The sequence below is a fragment of the Ranitomeya imitator genome, chromosome 3, assembly GCF_032444005.1.
Source record: "Ranitomeya imitator isolate aRanImi1 chromosome 3, aRanImi1.pri, whole genome shotgun sequence".
NCBI lineage: Eukaryota > Metazoa > Chordata > Amphibia > Anura > Dendrobatidae > Ranitomeya > Ranitomeya imitator.
The window spans coordinates 693,033,759-693,055,430 of record NC_091284.1 but is presented as its reverse complement, the minus strand read 5'-3'; the positions used below and the strand labels follow the sequence as shown (position 1 = coordinate 693,055,430).

The following is a 21,672-nucleotide window of genomic DNA, read 5'->3' as shown; positions in this document are numbered from 1 at the left end:
CCATTGAAGCTCTAAAAAACTATAGGGAGAAAAATACTTTATCTAAAAAACTAATTAAAGCTGCCAAAAAGGAAACAGAGAAGCACATTGCTAAGGAGAGTAAAACTAATCCCAAACTGTTCTTCAACTATATCAATAGTAAAAGAATAAAAACTGAAAATGTAGGCCCCTTAAAAAATAGTGAGGAAAGAATGGTTGTAGATGACGAGGAAAAAGCTAACATATTAAACACCTTCTTCTCCACGGTATTCACGGTGGAAAATGAAATGCTAGGTGAAATCCCAAGAAACAATGAAAACCCTATATTAAGGGTCACCAATCTAACCCAAGAAGAGGTGCGAAACCGGCTAAATAAGATTAAAATAGATAAATCTCCGGGTCCGGATGGCATACACCCACGAGTACTAAGAGAACTAAGTAATGTAATAGATAAACCATTATTTCTTATTTTTAGTGACTCTATAGCGACAGGGTTTGTTCCGCAGGACTGGCGCATAGCAAATGTGGTGCCAATATTCAAAAAGGGCTCTAAAAGTGAACCTGGAAATTATAGGCCAGTAAGTCTAACCTCTATTGTTGGTAAAATATTTGAAGGGTTTCTGAGGGATGTTATTCTGGATTATCTCAATGAGAATAACTGTTTAACTCCATATCAGCATGGGTTTATGAGAAATCGCTCCTGTCAAACCAATCTAATCAGTTTTTATGAAGAGGTAAGCTATAGACTGGACCACGGTGAGTCATTGGACGTGGTATATCTCGATTTTTCCAAAGCGTTTGATACCGTGCCGCACAAGAGGTTGGTACACAAAATGAGAATGCTTGGTCTGGGGGAAAATGTGTGTAAATGGGTTAGTAACTGGCTTAGTGATAGAAAGCAGAGGGTGGTTATAAATGGTATAGTCTCTAACTGGGTCGCTGTGACCAGTGGGGTACCGCAGGGGTCAGTATTGGGACCTGTTCTCTTCAACATATTCATTAATGATCTGGTAGAAGGTTTACACAGTAAAATATCGATATTTGCAGATGATACAAAACTATGTAAAGCAGTTAATACAAGAGAAGATAGTATTCTGCTACAGATGGATCTGGATAAGTTGGAAACTTGGGCTGAAAGGTGGCAGATGAGGTTTAACAATGATAAATGTAAGGTTATACACATGGGAAGAGGGAATCAATATCACCATTACACACTGAACGGGAAACCACTGGGTAAATCTGACAGGGAGAAGGACTTGGGGATCCTAGTTAATGATAAACTTACCTGGAGCAGCCAGTGCCAGGCAGCAGCTGCCAAGGCAAACAGGATCATGGGGTGCATTAAAAGAGGTCTGGATACACATGATGAGAGCATTATACTGCCTCTGTACAAATCCCTAGTTAGACCGCACATGGAGTACTGTGTCCAGTTTTGGGCACCGGTGCTCAGGAAGGATATAATGGAACTAGAGAGAGTACAAAGGAGGGCAACAAAATTAATAAAGGGGATGGGAGAACTACAATACCCAGATAGATTAGCGAAATTAGGATTATTTAGTCTAGAAAAAAGACGACTGAGGGGCGATCTAATAACCATGTATAAGTATATAAGGGGACAATTCAAATATCTCGCTGAGGATCTGTTTATACCAAGGAAGGTGACGGGCACAAGGGGGCATTCTTTGCGTCTGGAGGAGAGAAGGTTTTTCCACCAACATAGAAGAGGATTCTTTACTGTTAGGGCAGTGAGAATCTGGAATTGCTTGCCTGAGGAGGTGGTGATGGCGAACTCAGTCGAGGGGTTCAAGAGAGGCCTGGATGTCTTCCTGGAGCAGAACAATATTGTATCATACAATTATTAGGTTCTGTAGAAGGACGTAGATCTGGGGATTGATTATGATGGAATATAGGCTGAGCTGGATGGACAAATGTCTTTTTTCGGCCTTACTAACTATGTTACTACAGTTTATAACGCAGAGCCGTGAAAATTGTTGTTGTCCAATTTGTCCTGAGTACGCTGATACCCCATATGTTGGAGTAAACCTCTGTTTGGGCGCACGGGAGCTCGGAAGGGAAGGAGCGCTGTTTTACTACTTTTTCAATGCAGAATTGGCTGGAATTGAGATCGGACGCCTTGTCGCGTTTGGAGAGCCCTGATGTGCCTAAACAGTGGAAACCCCCAATTTTAACTGAAACCCTAATCCAAACATACCCCTAATCCCAACCACACCCCTAATCACAACCCTAACCACACCTTTAACTCCAACACACCCATAACCCTAATCTCAACCATAACCCTAACCACACCCCTAACCCTGACACAACCCTAACCCTAATCCCAACCGTAAATGTAATCCAAACCCTAACCTCAACCCCAGCCGGAAAATGGAAACACCAGGGTTACTTACTGGTAACAGGTTTTTCCGGAACCCATGACGGCACACCTGAGAGAGGGGATCCGCCCAGCCAGGACAGGAAACCCTACTGAAAATAAAAGGGCGGTACCTCTCCCTCGCTTCAGTTGGTTTTCAGAGCATGAGAGGCCCCCCTGGTTAGTACACATGGCAATCCAACACCACATCATATTAACTAAAAAAGCACCCAAAACAATAGTGCACACCGAAAAGGTGATAAAGGGGGGGAATATACAGGTGCCGTCATGGGTTCCGGAAAAACCTGTTACCAGTAAGTAACCCTGGTGTTTTCCCTTCCCCCATGACGGCACACCTGAGAGACTTTTGTAGAATGAAACCTTAGGGAGGGACCACCGCTTGGAGTACCCTTCTACCAAAGGTTAGGTCAGCAGAGGAGGAAAGGTCTAGCCGGTAGTGCTTGAAAAAAGTTGAAGGTGAGGACCAAGTAGCAGCCTTGCAAATTTGATCAATTGATACCTCAGCCTTTTCCGCCCAGGAGGTAGCCATGGCTCTGGTAGAGTGAGCCTTGATGCCTTCAGGAACCGGAGTGCCACCCGCAGAGTAGGATAAACTAATGGCCTCCCTAATCCATCAAGCAATAGTACTTTTAGCTACCCCACACCCTCTTTTGCTACCCTGAAAGGCTATGAATAGGGTTTGGTCTTTCCTCCACTGACTAGTCATAGATATGTACTGTAACATAGATCTTCTCACATCTAGCATGTGGAACTTTTGTTCCCCTGGATTTTTGGGATTACTACAGAAAGATGGTAAGGTAATCTCTCGACTCCTATGGAACTTTTGAACCACCTTGGGGAGATAAGCCGGGTCTGGTCTTAGAACGATCCTGTCATCAAAAACCTGAGTATAAGGAGGGGATATTGACAGGGCTTGCAAATCACTTACCCTACGTGCCGATGTTAGGGCTACTAGAAGAACTGTTTTAAGGGTAAGTAACTTAGGTGATAACTCCTGTAAGGGCTCGAAAGGGTGTTTAGTTAGAGCTTCTAAGACCAAATTTAGATCCCAAGGAGGGATTTTTGGGATAACGACCGGCCGAGATCTACTGCAAGATTTTATGAATCGTGAAACCCATCTATTTGAGGCAAGATTACAGTTATACAGGGCCCCCAAGGCTGAAACCTGAACTTTAAGGGTGCTGGTTGCTAACCCAAGATGTAATCCTGTTTGCAGAAATTCTAGGATAGGACCCACTGGAGCCACCTCCCCCAATGGTTCACCCAGGAAGTCAAGAAATTTTTTCCATGTCCTACCATAGATTCTAGAAGTTATGGGTTTTCTGCTTTTCAACAGGGTGGAGATTAATCCTGGTGAGAATCTATGGCGACTTAGTAACGCCCTCTCAAATTCCAGGCTGCCAGATGGAAGCCCTTCATCTGAAAGTGGGTTACTGGGCCCTGGGTTAGTAGGTCTGGAATTTCTGGCAAAATCCATGGATCTGTTACCGACATCTGCCTTAGAAGTGAGAACCATGGTCTCCTTGGCCAAAATGGAGCTATGAGGATAATTTTCGCCTGATCCTCTGATCTTCCGGATCACAGCTGGGATCATCACTATCGGGGGGGAATGCGTAGGCTAGAGAAAACTTCCCAAGGTATTAGTAGGGCATCTACTGCGAAGGGATGTTCTTTTGGATTTAAGGAGCAGAACTTTCTGACTTTGTTGTGTGAGTTGGCAAACAAGTCTATTTCTGGTGAGCCCCAGGCTTGGACTATTTGCTGAAATATCTGGGGGTTTAAGGACCATTCCCCCTGTCTTAAGCCTCTGCGACTCAGGAAGTCTGCTTGAGTGTTTTCTATGCCCCTGATGTGTAGTGCCGACAGAGATAACAGGTGTTGTTCCGCCAGTTGGAAGAGGAGTTTTGACGCATTCATGAGGCCTTTGGACATCGTTCCCCCCTGATGATTGACATACGCCACCACTGCTCGATTGTCTGTTAGGATTCGAGTATGGCGACCCTGGAGTAAAGGGAGAAAATGTCTTAGGGCTTTCTCCACTGCCCATAGCTCTTTTTCGTTTGATCCATAGTTTTTTTTTCGTATGGACCAGGTACCTTGTACAGAGTGAGATCTCAGATGAGCTCCCCAACCTGTACCGCTTGCATCGGTCGTGATGATGTCTATGACCGGATTTTTCCACCGGACCCCCTTTGTCAGGTGGTGTTCTACAGTCCACCAAGCTAGGGAATCCCTTACGCTCAGGGAGAGACATAGATTTCCTTCTAAATGCCCTCTTAACAGTCTTTGAGCTGAGAGAACTTCCCACTGTAGATGTCTTAGGTGGAATTGTGCCCATTCTACTGCCGGTATACACGATGTTAACGAGCCTAGAAGGGACATCGCCTTTCTGAGAGTCATTGCAGGTTGACGTATTGCTGTACTGGTCAGGTTTATTATCTTGTCCACTTTGTTTTGTGGAAGGAGGCAGAGCTGACGCTCGGAGTCCAGTATTAACCCCAGGAAGGACTGTATTTTTACTGGCAGTAGTCTGGATTTGGGGATGTTTATTATCCAACCCAGCTCCATTAGAGTTGATGTTACCACTGATACTTGATGAGTGCAGTGGGACTCTGACCTCCCTATTACCAGGAAATCGTCCAGATATGGGACAATTACTACATCCCGGGACCGGAGGTATGACATTACTTCCACCATCACTTTGGTGAAAACTCTGGGGGCTGTAGACAGGCCGAATGGAAGAGCTGTATATTGATAATGCTTTACCTGATTTTGAATATAGAGAGCTACTCTCAAGTATTTCCGATATTCCTGATGTATTGGTATATGGTAGTAAGCATCCTTTAAGTCTATTACTGCCATGAAGCAGTGTTGGAAGAGAAGTTTTATGGTCGTGTTTATAGACTCCATCTTGAAAGTGTAGTTCTCTATGGATTGGTTGAGCTTCCTTAGATTTATAATAGTTCTCCAAGAACCATCCGGTTTTTGGATCAAGAAGAGGGGGGAGTAAAACCCGTCTCCCTCTTCCTGAACCGGGACTTCCTGAAGAACCTTTTTGTGGACAAGTCCCAAGATCTCGGTTTCTAGGGCAGATTGTTCCTGCTGAGACTTCCGACGAGGAGTTATGATGAAGTTTCGTCTGGGAGGACAGACGAATTTTATTTTTAGGCCGTCTCTGATGATGTTCGTGACCCAGATACTGGGGGAGATATTTACCCAGGCCGGAAAGAAGAGGGAGAGTCTTCCTCCCACTTCTGGCGTAATGTCATTGGGGGGATTTTTTTGCCGATGTGGAGGGGCCTTAAAAGAGGATCGGGCTATATGTTTAATCTCTAAAGTCCCAATTTTTCCTCTCCCCTGGGGGGCGACCTCTATTATATCTTCTCCTCCGAAAAAAAGGTTTTTTAGGATCTTTAGGGATGTTGGGAAAACCTTTCTTCTTATCTCCTGTATGTTCCAGGATGTCTTCAAGTTTTTTCCCGAAGAGAAGTTGGCCGTCACATGGAATAGAACACAGTTTGTGTTTAGATGGCAAATCCCCCGGGCAGCCTTTGAGCCAAAGGGCTCTTCTTGCCGCGTTGGACAAACCCGCGGCTCTTGCGGTTAGTCTTGCGGAATCCGCAGAAGAGTCTGCCAAAAAAGCTGCTGCTCCTTGTAGCGAAGAAATATTTGCAAGGATGTCAGTTCTGGGTACTTTGTTTTTCAGCTGATCTTCTATCTGTTGTAGCCAGACCATTAGGGCACGGGCCGTACATGTTCCCGCAATCGCCGGCTTAAGGCCCCCCGCTGAGGCTTCCCAGATGTGTCTCAGGAAACTATCTGCTTTTTTATCAAGCGGGTCTTTGAGAACACCAGAGTCCTCTAACGGAAGGGATGATCTTTTTAAACATTTGGCTACTGCCCCGTCAATCTTAGGGATTTTCTCCCAGGACTCGAAGTTTTTATCCTCAAAAGGATATCTCCTTTTGGATGAAGAGGGTAAGGAACCCATTTTTTGGGGGCTTTTTCCACTCTTTGTCAATTAATGCTTTTATTTTTGCATTAACCGGAAACGTGCGTTTCCTTTTCTCTTCTAGGCCACCAAACATGACATCTTCTAGAGACCTAGGTGTCTACTCCTCTTTAAGCCCCATTGCAGATCTAACTGCTTTAACCAATTTATCTACGTCCTCAGTTGGGAAACATGGACGACCTCCTGAATCACTGTCCGAGGAGGAATCTGAAGACTGGACAGAGGCCGAGGAGGTAGAGGGAGACCGGGATGTTTTATGACTCCCCTGTCTCTGAGAGGCATCTGGAGTCTGTGGACGCCTTACGGCTTCTCCTTCCTGGTTCGCTAAGGGCCAATTTCAAGGAGTCTTATTTCAGCCTGTATTATGGCTTTTAGGCTAGTGGCAAAATTAGGGGTCTCTTCTTGTATGGTTTTAGTAATGCAATCAGCACACAGATCCTTCTGCCACTGAACTGCAAGCGGGTTTCTACAAAGGGCACACTCTCGGTTCTTTGTTTTACCAACCGCTTTCCTGGACCCCTAGTGATCAAAACAGACAAAAATGGACCCTGTTACCATAAGGGTGACATTCACGTAGATCACTCACCACTACCGACAATCAAGGGTACCGATTTTGGAGGCTGGACAGATGCACGTGAAGCGTCCCTCCTGGACGCCGACGAATCCTGCCGTACAGAACGACTGCTGTTTCTACCACTTGAGCGGCTGCTCTTGGTATGCTGGTGGCTCGGCAAGGCATCTGGGGAGAGCTCCATTTGCTGCTGCTGCTGTGAAGGCGGCTGCTGCTGCTCCTGTTGTCCTACTTCCATGGTGAAGTTTATGGACATGAGCGCGTCTTCTGTGGTCTAACCCCCTTTTATGGGGAGACCACTGCACTCCCCGCCTCCTTCGGTGCCCAAATTAACCCCCTCCCACTCTCTGCCGTGCCGCCGGAGTTCCCTTTCACCGGCCGGCGCTCTCATCATGGGCGCCGCCATCTTGGATCCGGCGCCCGCCCCCGACGTCACGCGGGCACGCCCATTCCCAGCGTGCCTTGCGCGTGACGTCAGACGAACGACCCGGAAGCGGCCACCGCACCTGGACGCCGGCAGAGAGGGGAGGGCGGCGTGGCAGCCATGGAAGGGAACCCAGCCCTCTGACCACGCTGCTCAACGCCCGCTCGGACGCAGAGACCCGGAGGACCTGCGGACGGCGCTTCCAGACCCCCGAACCCGACGCACAGGCGCTGCCTGTTCTTCCACGCCGGGACGGGACCTGGGTAAGTGAACCACCGTGTTCAGTAAGAGGGTCCCTGTCAGGACAGGAAACCCAACTGAAGCGAGGGAGAGGTACCACCCTTTTATTTTCAGTAGGGTTTCCTGTCCTGGCTGGGCGGATCCCCTCTCTCAGGTGTGCCGTCATGGGGGAAGGGAAAATAAATACTTTTTTTATTTTTTTCCCTAACTAAGGGGGTGATGAAGGGGGGTTTGATTTACTTTTATAGCGGGTTTTTTAGTGGATTTTTATGATTGGCAGCCGTCACACACTAAGGCAACGTTCACACTAGCGTTGTGCTAGTGTGCGTCGGGCGACGCACGCGTCATGCGCCCCTATGTTTAACATGGGGGACGCATGCATTTTTGTTTGTTGCGTTTTGCGACGCGTGCGTCTTTTTTGCCGCAAGCATCGGACCAAGAAAACGCAACAAGTTGCATTTTTCTTGCGTCCGATTTTCTGCAAAAAACGACGCACGCGTCGCAAAACGCAGCGTTTTTGCGTGCGTTTTGCCGCGTTTTTGCGTGCGTTGCGTCGCCGACGCAGCGGCGCACAACGCTAGTCTGAACGTAGCCTAAAAGACGCTTTTTATTGCAAAAAATATTTTTTTTGCATTACCATATTTTGAGAGCTATAATTTTTCCATATTTTGGTCCACAGAGTCATTTGAGGTTTTTTTTTTTTTACGGGACGAGTTGACATTTTTATTGGTAACATTTTCGGGCACGTGACATTTTTTGATCGCTTTTTATTCTGATTCGTGTGAGGCAGAATGATCAAAAACCAGCTATTCATGAATTTCTTTTGGGGGAGGCGCTTATACCGTTCCATGTTTGGTAAACTTGATAAAGCAGCTTTATTCTTCGGGTCAGTACGATTACAGCGATACCTCATTTAGATTTTTTTTATGTTTTGGCGCTTTTATACGATAAAAACTATTTTATAGAAAAACATTTTTGCATCGCTTTATTCTGAGGACTATAACTTTTATTTTTTCACTGATGCTGTATGGCGGCTCGTATTTTGCGGGACAAGATGACGTTTTCAGCGGTACCATGGTTATTTATATCTGTCTTTTTGATCACGTGCTATTACACTTTTTGTTCGGCGGTATGATAAAGGGTTGTTTTTTGCCTCTTTTTTTACGGTGTTCACTGAAGGGGTTAACTAGTGGGACAGTTTTATAGTTCGGGTCGGTACGGACACGGCGATACTAAATATGTGTACTTTTACGGTTTTGTTTTTTTTTTATTTAGATAAAGGAATGTATTTATGGGAACAATATATTTTTTCTTCTTTAGGAATTTTTTTATCTATTTTTTTATTTATTTATTTTTTTACACGTCAAATTTTTTTTTTTTTACTTTATAACATTGCCCTGGGGGAGGGGGGCATCATGTTATAGGGTCAGATCGCTGATCTGACACTTTGCAGAACACTGTGTCAGATCAGCGATCTGACATGCAGGGCTCCTGGCTTACCAGCGTCTGCTCTGAGCAGGCGCTGGTAGGCCACCTCCCTGCAGGACCCGGAAGCAGCCCTGTGGCCATTTTGGATCCGGGGCCTGCAGGGAGGAGACGCTCGGTACAAGGTAAGCACATCGCCTTGTACCGAGGGTCTCAGGGAAGCACGCAGAGAGCCCCCTCCCTGCGCGATGCTTCCCTATGCTCCCGGAACGTTGCGATCATGTTTGATCGCAGTGTGCCAGGTGTTAATGTGCCAGGGGTGGTCCGTGACCACTCCTGGCACATAGTGCCGGATGTCAGCTGCGATAGTCAGGACTTACTATCCCATCACTGGGAATTAAGTCCCAGGTCACCTTGATGGGATAGTACGTCCAATGGGATTAAGGATTGTACAAAGTTATGTATATATTGCCAGAAAATTCATGAAGTCATGGAGACATGGTCATTATCTTACACCATCACAAAACCCTTCATCTTCTATCCACAGGATAGAGTATAATATTCTTATAGTTGGTGGCCAACTGTGAGGACCCTTGGTGATCTTGTGATTTTGGCTCTGTAGCTCCATCTTGAGAGGAATGGAGGTGGCCTTGCTCGACCTTGGTTTCATTCATTTTCTACGGGACTGTTGGAAATATCTGACCGCTGTACTTCTTAGTCCCATAGACAATGAGTAGTAAGGTTGAGCATGGGCTCCTCCACTTCATTCAAGAGGCGACCGCAGAGCCCCATTCGTGTGTTTCCATCTACTACATATAGGGAATAAAGGGTTACCCCATGAAAAAGGCAAAACCTAATTTTCCTAGTTAACTTAAGAGTCTCAACATTGAACCAACATTGAGAATACATGGAATTTGTTCTACCTGGCTCCTCGGAGAGTCTTGTGAGTAGTTGTGGTGACAACATCTGCGTAATCAAATGGAGTTGGAATAACATCTGCTGCTACAAGACCACTGATGTGCGCCATATCAGCCAGCAGGTACGCCTTCACCTCGTCACATACCTGGAAGCAGGAAAACAAATCATGAAAGATGCGCAAACATACAGGCTAGAGTCTGAAGCTGCCATTATACAGGGTGGGCCATTTCTAAAGTTACATCCAAAATGGCCAACTTCAAAATGGCTGCCATGGTCACCACCCATCTAGAAAAGTTTTCCGCCTCTCATATTAATGTGCCACAAACAGGAAGTTGATATCACCAGTCATTCCCATTTTATTTAGGTGTATACATATACATGGCCCACCCAGGTGTATCCATAAAAAAAGGCCCACCCTGTATATGTATATGACAAGATGACTAATAGGACATCCAGTATTCAAAAATACACGTGGGGCGCATATGGAAAATGGATCATTGAAATCCACCTTTATTGGATGGACTTCTCTACACAACCTCAATTGCAGAGCTGGCAGATTAGTTACTTGAATATGAAAACAGGCATAGGGAGATAACCAAGGAAAAATGGAGGAACAGCGTCGCTCCAATTACGACCTATCACCCAAATTGACATTGGATGTGAACAGACTGGGCAGCACAAATAATACCCAGATTGTATGGTATCAGGTCCTTATTAAAGGAATTGTGGCATCTATTGTCAGGAGAGCACTATTCTTCTGCTTTTGATTTCCGCCTTTCTGAGGTGGGGTCGGTACACTCCTGACTATTGATAGATCAGACAGGTGGCAGGTTGGCGCCACTAACCTGAACTTTGCACTCGCCCTTATTAGAAGCAGATTTGACTCTTCAGCATCAAAGGAAAATAAGGCTAGCTCTAGCCAACTTCTGAGCAGCACTTACAAGCTCTCTAGTAAAGAGCTCGGAAGGAGCGTTCACCTTATATGGCATCATAATAGGCCAATTACTTTATGGCTGTAGAATGGTGGGAGATTTTGACTGCACAAATTCTGAGAATAGAGATGCAGCAGCGCTAAATCAGTGCTTCACTGCTTGGGGCCACAGCTCTTGTTTACGCTCGGTAACAAACGTTGTAGAATACCCTGGTGTTAGATTGTCACTTAAAGGGGTATTTTTAAAGGTCTGTTTTGAGCAGCACTCAGCTCAGCAGTCTCCATACTCCCTGGTTAATAAGGGCGGGCACTACTCCTGGAGTGACAGTTCTGGTCAGTAGCTTCTCCAGCTACTGTTACACATTATTAACAGCCTATAAGCGGTTGTTTTATGTCAACACTTTTATCACTATATTTAAATACAGAGACAGCAGGACCCTTGAAGCAGCACAGAACTAAGGGTCTAAGGAAAGTGTGAGAACTGGGATTAGGAGAACTGGCCTGGAAAATGCTGAGAGATTATGATTATGTAGAACTGATAACAGGTCAGGAGCTGAGAGGAAAGAGGAAGGAAGAAGCTAACTGTTCTACAGAAATCAGTGAAATGGAGAGAGCTGATTGGGATCTCAGGAGTTAACTCCTCAACCTGTAACTACAGAACATACATACAAGACTCTGGTGGCTAATCTCCTTGGCAACAAGCTGTACACTATGTAAGATAAAGGCTCTCATGTCAGAGGAATGATAGCAGATAGAAAAAGCAAATAAATTGTAAAATTGCATATTTTCACGCTAACTGAAGCAATTTAATAAAATGAGACTACCCTTGTACAGATGGTAATACTCTTAACCAGAGAAATAAATTAAAACTACGGCTAATTTTGGGATTTCAAAATAAAATCAATCTGACAAACACTAGATTTAACCCTATAATATCAATAACCAATTACACATACAGTAAGTACATGATGACAATACCTCACTTCTTGCCCTTTACAACATATGTGTTGGGCCAGAGCATATTCCCCTCTAGCTCAGTGTTTCAAGTAACAAAACATTTCAGAATTGCTTGCCTGAGGAGGTGGTGATGGCGAACTCAGTCGAGGGGTTCAAGAGAGGCCTGGATGTCTTCCTGGAGCAGAACAATATTGTATCATACAATTATTAGGTTCTGTAGAAGGACGTAGATCTGGGGATTTATTATGATGGAATATAGGCTGAACTGGATGGACAAATGTCTTTTTTCGGCCTTACTAACTATGTTACTATGTAATAATGACTTCTGTTTCCATACATCAGCTGTAAATTTAGTCCTAATTCAGTCTTCTGAGAGCTGCCGTCTGGTGACTCTCAGGTTGAGACTTCTCTGGCTTTCCCTACTAGAACTCTGGAGAATGTTGTGCCCAGACTGGTAATACTTTGCTTAAAATAGCTAAACATCCTTTTTCCTGCCTATGATTTATACCCAAAGGGTCCAAAGACAATGAAAGACTAACACAGCCAAGATGCTGCACCTTCTGTCATCTCATTCAGATGAGAATCTCAGCAGACTCGGTGCATCCGTCTACAAGCATGAATCAGGTCCCCCAGGTACTCACTGCTGATACACACGCTATATTAGCTCGGATACACCATCAGCACTGAGCCAGGCTTACTAATGTGCTCAGGAAGAAATTCTCCACAAAGGGTGAAACAGGAGAGTAGTAAAAATAAACCACATCAGCTCATTCTATTAAGACATGCAAGCGCTCGCTTATGCATTGGAAATCATAAGGAAGCCACCCTGGGCAACATTTAAAAAAAAGGGGAAAATTCCCTTTTGGGCAAAATCTCTTCGCTTCAATCAAGTCTCACTTTCCTATGGCCTTGAATTATGGGGAGATCACTGCTTCTTGCCAGATAACTGCAATCTTACGGCCAGTATGAAAATTTTCAGATCACCGTGTGCACCCTTCACTGGATATGCAATATCTAGAAAATAAGATGACCCCACTCAACCAGACAAGAAAATGTCATTACCCCACCATCCAGACTAGCAGATGTCATTACCCCACCATCCAGACTAGCAGATGTCATTACCCCACCATCCAGACTAGCAGATGTCATTACCCCACCATCCAGGCTAGCAGATGTCATTACCCCACCATCCAGACTAGCAGATGTCATTATCCCACCATCCAGGCTAGCAGATGTCATTACCCCACCATCCAGGCTAGCAGATGTCATTACCCCACCATCCAGGCTAGCAGATGTCATTACCCCACCATCCAGGCTAGCAGATGTCATTACCCCACCATCCAGGCTAGCAGATGTCATTACCCCACCATCCAGGCTAGCAGATGTCATTACCCCACCATCCAGACTAGCAGATGTCATTACCCCACCATCCAGGCTAGCATATGTCATTACCCCACCATCCAGGCTAGCAGATGTCATTACCCCACCATCCAGACTAGCAGATGTCATTACCCCACCATCCAGACTAGCAGATGTCATTACCCCACCATCCAGACTAGCAGATGTCATTACCCCACCATCCAGGCTAGCAGATGTCATTACCCCACCATCCAGACTGGCAGATGTCATTACCCCACCATCCAGGCTGGCAGATGTCATTACCCCACCATCCAGACTAGCAGATGTCATTACCCCACCATCCAGACTAGCAGATGTCATTACCCCACCATCCAGGCTGGCAGATGTCATTACCCCACCATCCAGACTAGCAGATGTCATTACCCCACCATCCAGGCTAGCAGATGTCATTATCCCACCATCCAGACTAGCAGATGTCATTACCCCACCATCCAGACTAGCAGATGTCATTACCCCACCATCCAGGCTAGCAGATGTCATTATCCCACCATCCAGACTAGCATATGTCATTACCCCACCATCCAGACTAGCAGATGTCATTACCCCACCATCCAGGCTGGCAGATGTCATTACCCCACCATCCAGACTAGCAGATGTCATTACCCCACCATCCAGACTAGCAGATGTCATTACCCCACCATCCAGACTAGCAGATGTCATTACCCCACCATCCAGACTAGCATATGTCATTACCCCACCATCCAGACTAGCATATGTCATTACCCCACCATCCAGGCTGGCAGATGTCATTACCCCACCATCCAGACTAGTAGATGTCATTACCCCACCATCCAGGCTAGTAGATGTCATTACCCCACCATCCAGACTAGCAGATGTCATTACCCCACCATCCAGGCTAGCAGATGTCATTACCCCACCATCCAGGCTGGCAGATGTCATTACCCCACCATCCAGGCTGGCAGATGTCATTACCCCACCATCCAGACTAGCAGATGTCATTACCCCACCATCCAGGCTGGCAGATGTCATTACCCCACCATCCAGACTAGCATATGTCATTACCCCACCATCCAGACTAGCAGATGTCAGATAGCAGATCCAATTAACTGATGACAAATGACCTATAAAGATGATAGTCATTGCATTTGTGACTGAAATGAATGTTTCAAGTTAAACCTGGCAATTTTTCAGGAGGACACTTTGGGTTATGCAGGCTCAAAAAATACCCACCTGAAAAAATCATTGTGTGCACATACCCTTAGTGTCATGTGGCTGTAAGACAAGTGGCTGCAGCAGAAGCCTCACAACTGTGACTCAAACACCTACTCCCTTAAGTAAAGGAGTAGCACTTCAGCTGGCCACCAAACATAGATGGAATTAATGAACAGGAGATAAACCTCTTGTTCTCTGCAGAATTTCCACAAATATGGCTGTATTAATTCTTAAGTGTTCCTTTAGAGCACCACTCCAGCACTTTTTTATTTCAGCGCTGAAGTGGTATTGATTATGCAAGTTCCCTGCCTCTAGCAATAAACTTAACAGGCGCCATCTTCAGCTCTTGCCTGCGCTCCTCTGATCTGGTCCCACGCCGCCATCTTGTGACAGCAGCTTCTGACTTACTGGAAGCTCCCAATATAAGTCTACGAGAGGCTCATTCTTATACTCATGGGCTTACACGGAGTAGTATCTCTGGATCGACCAAACAGGTCAAAGAGTTATATTCTATGAGTTGTTTGTTCTTACAGTCTAATCGCGTTGTCTTTTACCGATGCATATCGTATGCCATGATGAAACATCCAGACCACCTCATCACATTTATTAAAAAAGTGTTGTAGCCGGATACCTCTTGATAAATATGGATTATCCTCAAACAGATTATCATCTGAACCCAGCCGAAAACTTATTTTGCTATAGAGTTGGCCTGATTGATATATATCTCATGTTTGTTTTTTTTGTTTCAGGATATTAATTTCCACAGCAACAAACTTTAATAAAATGTTGGAACAGAGATATTGGAAAGGTCATGTACATAAAAACCCGTACAGGAGGAACAGTAGAGCCACATGTGAGAAGAGTGCTGAAATGAAGATGATCAAAGGCTTCTGGTGGGCCTGTCATCATCTAGAGGAACATATTGGCGGTCTCACACATCAAAGCCATAGTACATTTAGAGAAAACAGTCTAGGTGTTATATATATGTACCCCAACATAAGCAATTGAAGCCCTGATATATAAAACGTACCTTCCTCATCCGGGCATAATCAATCAGTCTTGCATAGGCGCTAGTCCCAGCGATGATGAGTTTTGGGCGGAAGAGTCTGGCTGTCACCTCCAGTTGGTCATAGTCAATCAACCCAGTGGCTGGCTTGGAGAGAAAATCCAAATGTAAATGCAGATAGACATCACTCTTGCTCATGATATAGGTTCTCCAGCCAACTACTGTACAGAGTAAGTTTACGAAAACAGTGTTGGCCACTACTAATATTGGTGACATCACGGACAAATATTAGAAAGGCTATGTTCACATTTGCGTTGTGCGGCGCAGCGTCGGCGACACAACGCATGCAAAACGCATGCACAACGCAGCGTTTTGTGACGCATGCGTTCATTTTTTGCAGGATTTTTGGCGCAGAAAAAAACTGCATCATGCAGCGTCCTCTGCGCCCTGACAGTTGCGCCAAAATGACGCATGCGTCACAAAACGCAAGACAACGCATGTCCATGCGCCCCCCATGTTAAATATAGGGGCACATGACGCATGCGTCGCCGCGGCTGCGCCCGACGCTGCGCCGCACAGCGCTAATGTGAACGTAGCCAAAGGTGTCATTCTCGGGACCAGCTCAGTCATCACAACCCATGGAATACAATCAGGCCTGGACAGGGCCAGTGAGATGGCTAAGCAAATGGATGCAATCAAGGTTGGACGGAGACAGAAGAGGGCCCCTGTGCAAGAACAATACATGAGCCCTTAGCAGTCCAATAACTCGCCATTATGCACAATTCCACATGTTCTGGGGGCCGCTCTGTGGCTACACAGGTTGCCCCGGTGGCATGTTCGCCCCAGGATGGAATTACTGTTACAGATTATTTGGTAGTCTGGAGAAAGTCAGAGGGGCTAATGAACCCAATCAAGGACAGGTGAGTTATGTCAACCACGACCAAGAAAAAAAAGTTTACTATTTATGAAGGCACAAATCAAGCAGTGAAAAATGACTGAAAATTTTGGCTGGAAAGCTGCAAGTCTCACACAATATCAGGAAGGAGTTGTGAATGACATTGTGGAACAAAATTGGTATAATTTACTGTCAGACAATACAGATACACTTGTTTTGAAGGGCAATGTCACAAGTAATAATGGCTCACATTTCCCAGGCCGACGCAAAGCTAGAATTAAAAAAAAAACAAAAAAAAAAAAAAACAAGCCCCATAACGATAGGATTATCCCTTCATGCTCCTAAACACACGTACACACACTCTTAAAAGGGAATCTGTCAGCAGGTTTTTGCTACCTCATCTGAGAGCAGAATAATATAGGAAGAGAGACCCTGATTGAAACACAATCAAAACAAGAGTTCCAGTTGCAGCAGAGCTCAAAAGCTGCCCCCGACCACACCCCTGGGGCAGACATACCATTGGAGGTGGAGCTGGACCAGAATGCACAGGAACTGTAGTCATGTCGTGATAAACTCCTGCTCAGAAAAAATACTTACCGTATGTTGAAGCAACAGCACATAGCCTAATAAGTGACATCACTTAAGTCAGCGTCTCAGCCCCTACCTCAGATTAAGGCCACATTCACATATTCAGTATTTGGTCAATATTTTACCTCAGTATCTGTAAGCCAAAATCAGGAGTGGGTGATAAATCCAGAAGTGGTGACATGTTTCTATTATACTTTTTATTATATAGTATTATGAATACTGAAGTAAAATACTGACCAAATACTGCCCGGGTGAACGTGGCTTAAATAGCAAAAAGTTGCTGACAGATATTCTTTAACCCCTCTGTGACCTTAGACGTACTATCCCGTCGAGGTGCCCTGGGCCTATCTGACCTTGGACGGGATAGTACGTCATATGTGATCGGCAGCACTCACGGGGGGAGCGCCGCCGATCGCGGCCGGGTGTCAGCTGCTTATTGCAGCTGACATCCGGCACTATGTGTCAGGGCGGTCACGGACCGCCCCCGGCACATTAACCCCCGGCACACCGCGATCAAAGATGATCGCGATGTGCCGGCGGTGCAGGGAAGCACCGCGCAGGGAGGGGGCTCCCTGCGGGCTTCCCTGAGTTCCCCGCAGCAACGCAATGTGATCGCGTTGCTGCGAGGGTCTTACCTCCCTCCCTGCTGCAGGCCCGGATTCAAGATGGCCGCGGATCCGGGTCCTGCAGGGAGGGAGGTGGCTTCACAGCGCCTGCTCAGAGCAGGCACTGTGAAGGCTGCAGCGCTGCATGTCAGATCAGTGATCTGAGAGTGCTGTGAAAACTGTCAGATCACTGATCTGTGATGTCCCCCCATGGGACAAAATAAAAAAGTAAAAAAAAAAATTTCCAAATGTGTAAAAAAAAAATAAAAAAAAAATATTCCTAAATAATGAAAAAAAATATATATATTATTCCCATAAATACATTTCTTCATCTAAATAATAATAAAAAAAAACAATAAAAGTGCACATATTTAGTATCGCCGCGTCCGTAACGACACGACCTATAAAACTGGCCCACTAGTTAACCCCTTCAGTAAACAACGTAAGAAAAAAAAAAAAACGAGGCAAAAAACAACGCTTTATTATCATACCGCCGAACAAAAAGTGGAATAACACGCGATCAAAAAGACAGATATAAATAACCATGGTACCGCTGAAAACGTCATCTTGTCCCGCAAAAAATGAACCGCCATACAGCATCATCAGCAAAAAAATAAAAAGGTTATAGTCCTGAGAATAAAGCGATGCAAAAATAATTATTTTTTCTGTAAAATAGTTTTTATCGTATAAAAGCGCCAAAACATAAAAAAATGATATAAATGAGGTGTCGATGTAATCGTACTGACCCGAAGAATAAAACTGCTTTATCAATTTTACCAAACGCGGAACGGTATAAACGCCTCCCCCAAAAGAAATTCATGAATAGCTGGTTTTTGGTCATTCTTCCTCACAAAAATCGGAATAAAAAGCGATCAAAAAATGTCACGTGCCCGAAAATGTTACCAATAAAAACGTCAACTAGTCCCGCAAAAAACAAGACCTCACATGACTCTGGACCAAAATATGGAAAAATTATAGCTCTCAAAATGTGGTAACGCAAAAAATATTTTTTGCAATAAAAAGCGTCTTTCAGTGTGTGACGGCTGCCAATCATAAAAATCCGCTAAAAAACTCGCTATAAAAGTAAATCAAACCCCCCTTCATCACCCCCTTAGTTAGGGAAAAATAAAAAAAATATGTATTTATTTCCATTTTCCCATTAGGGTTAGGGCTAGGGTTAGGGCTAGGATTAAGGCTAGGGATAGGGCTAGGGTTAGGGCTAGGGTTAGGGCTAGAGTTAGGGCTAGGGTTAGGGCTAGGGCTAGGGTTGGGGCTAGGGTTGGGGCTAGGGTTGGGGCTAGGGTTGGGGCTAGGGTTGGGGCTAGGGTTGGGGCTAGGGTTGGGGCTAGGGTTGGGGCTAGGGTTGGGGCTAGGGTTGGGGCTACATTTAGGGTTAGGGTTGGGGCTAAAGTTAGGGTTAGGGTTTAGATTACATTTACAGTTGGGAATAGGGTTGGGATTAGGGTTAGGGGTGTGTCAGGGTTAGGGGTGTGGTTAGGGTTACTGTTGGGATTAGGGGTGTGTTTGGATTAGGGTTTCAGTTATAATTGGGGGGTTTCCACTGTTTAGGCACATCAGGGGCTCTCCAAAAACGACATGGTGTCCGATCTCAATTCCAGCCAATTCTGCGTTGAAAAAGTAAAACAGTGCTCCTTCCCTTTCGAGCTCTCCCGTGTGCTCAAACAGGGGTTTACCCCAACATACGGAGTATCAGCGTACTCAGGACAAATAGGACAACAACTTTTGGGGTCCAATTTCTCCTGTTACCCTTGGGAAAATACAAAACTGGGGGCTAAAAAATAATTTTCGTGGGAAAACAAAAAGATTTTTTATTTTCACGGCTCTGCGTTATAAACTGTAGTGAAATACTTGGGGGTTCAAAGCTGTCACAACACATCTAGATGAGTTCCTTAGGGGGGCTACTTTCCAAAATGGTGTCACTTGTGGGGGGTTTCTACTGTTTAGGTACATTAGGGGCTCTGCAAACGCAATGTGACGCCTGCAGACCATTCCATCTAAGTCTGCATTCCAAATGGCGCTCCTTCCCTTCCGAGCCCTCCCATGCGCCCAAACGGTGGTCCCCCCCCCCCACATATGGGCTATCAGCGTACTCAGGACAAATTGGACAACAACTTATGGGGTCCAATTTCTTCTCTTACCCTTCGGAAAATAAAAAATTGGGGGCAAAAAGAATTTTTGAGAAAAAATATGATTTTTTATTTTTACGGTTCTGCATTATAAACTTCTGTGAAGCACTTGGTGGGTCAAAGTGCTCACCACACCTCTAGATAAGTTCCTTAGGGGTCTACTTTCCAAAATGGTGTCACTTGTGGGGGGTTTCAATGTTTAGGCACATCAGTGGCTCTCCAAACGCAACATGGTGTCCCATCTCAATTCCTGTCAATTTTGCATTGAAAAGTCAAATTGCCCTCCTTCAAACAGTGGTTTACCCCCACATATGGGGTATCGGCGTACTCAGGACAAATTGTACAACAACTTTTGGGGTCCATTTTCTCCTGTTACCCTTGGTAAAATAAAACAAATTGGAGCTGAAGTAAATTTTTTGTGAAAAAAAGTTAAATGTTCATTTTTATTTAAACATTCCCAAAATTCCTATGAAACACCTGAAGGGTTAATAAACTTCTTGAATGTGGTTTTGAGCACCTTGAGGGGTGCAGTTTTTAGAATGGTGTCACACTTGGTTATTTTCTATCATATAGACCCCTCAAAATGACTTCAAATGAGATGTGGTCCCTAAAAAAAAAAATGGTGTTGTAGAAATGAGAAATTGCTGGTCAACTTTTAACCCTTATAACTCCCTAACAAAAAAAAATTTTGGTTCCAAAATTGTGCTGATGTAAAGTAGACATGTGGGAAATGTTACTTATTAAGTATTGTGTGTGACATATCTCTGTGATTTAATTGCATAAAAATTCAAAGTTTGAAAATTGCAAAATTTTCACCAAATTTCCGTTTTTTTCACAAATAAACGCAGGTACTATCAAAGAAATTTTACCACTATCATGAAGTACAATATGTCACGAGAAAACAATGTCAGAATCACCAGGATCCGTTGAAGCGTTCCAGAGTTATAACCTCATAAAGGGACAGTGGTCAGAATTGTAAAAATTGGCCTGGTCATTGACGTGCAAACCACCCTTGGGGGTAAAGGGGTTAAACAACATGCGTTTCAGGAGTGTCAACCTGTCCCCTTATAGCACTTCCCATTACAGATCACTTGACCTGCTTTCCTCATCACGCTTTGCAAAAAAAAAAAAAATTGAGGTCGCTTATGTGAAAAATGCGGTTTCACACACCAAATTTTTTTATTTTTATTTTTTTTACATCAAATTCTGATCAGTACCTTTTATTCGCTTTTCATTCGTTTATTTGGTTTGTGTCTCCAAGTTTCCATCAGTGTGGCATTTTTTTTCTAGTATGTAAAAAAAATTTAAAAAAAATAAAGGTTTCCAAGCGTTTCCTAACCATTAGATGGCGAAGAGCTAGGAGGGCCGCCCATTTGATTAATGGAGCCATCACATGAACGTGGCCTTAGCCTTATTTTGTATGTGTTCTACCACTTGTGTATTCTTTATATTCTGTAAATTCTCAGACTATCATTCTATAGGTTTTTGTATTGCACTTTACGTTTTTTTCTTCTTCAATGCCACATAGCCTTTGTATGGGGCCTTTTTTTGCATATCTTTTTCTACAAGGCTGAAAATATTGCATTTCTTAAGGAGACGTATAAGGGTACTAGCATCTAAAGCATTTATAATATACCAAAGTGTTGCTTGCAAGGCTCATTCTCTAACTTTCACAGATCTTAAAAGGTAATTCTTATCTTTATAAATTGATACTGTCGGATAGTGCTAACAAATACAAGAAATTATGCAATTTACTACTTATTAAAATTTTCAGCCATTCTTGAGATATTATTTTGTTTACAGCTCATTGCCTTGGAGACCGACCGCTGCTCAGAGAAGCAGAATGTGTGCAGCGCTTACAAGCTCTTTTCTACTGAGCTTGTAAGCACTCTTTTGAAGCTGCCCAGGATCGCTGGGGGCATGATATTACTGCCTAATTCCAAGCAACTTCAGTGTAGTTCTTACAAGCTAGACAGCAGCAGTGGTCGAT

The 21,672-nt window shown here is 44.5% G+C and overlaps 1 protein-coding gene across 1 annotated transcript in view; it reads right to left on the bottom strand.

Annotated features, from left to right (window-relative positions):
- The window catches only part of SHMT2 (serine hydroxymethyltransferase 2), a 140,253-nt gene that overhangs the window by 45,832 nt on the left and 72,749 nt on the right, over positions 1–21,672 (bottom strand). The window contains exons 6-7 of the mRNA XM_069758545.1: positions 15,472–15,594; positions 9,967–10,106 (exon numbers count right to left, since the gene is read on the bottom strand). Of these exons, the coding sequence (XP_069614646.1) occupies positions 9,967–10,106; positions 15,472–15,594 (263 nt within the window). The remainder of the gene's footprint in view (positions 1–9,966; positions 10,107–15,471; positions 15,595–21,672) is intronic.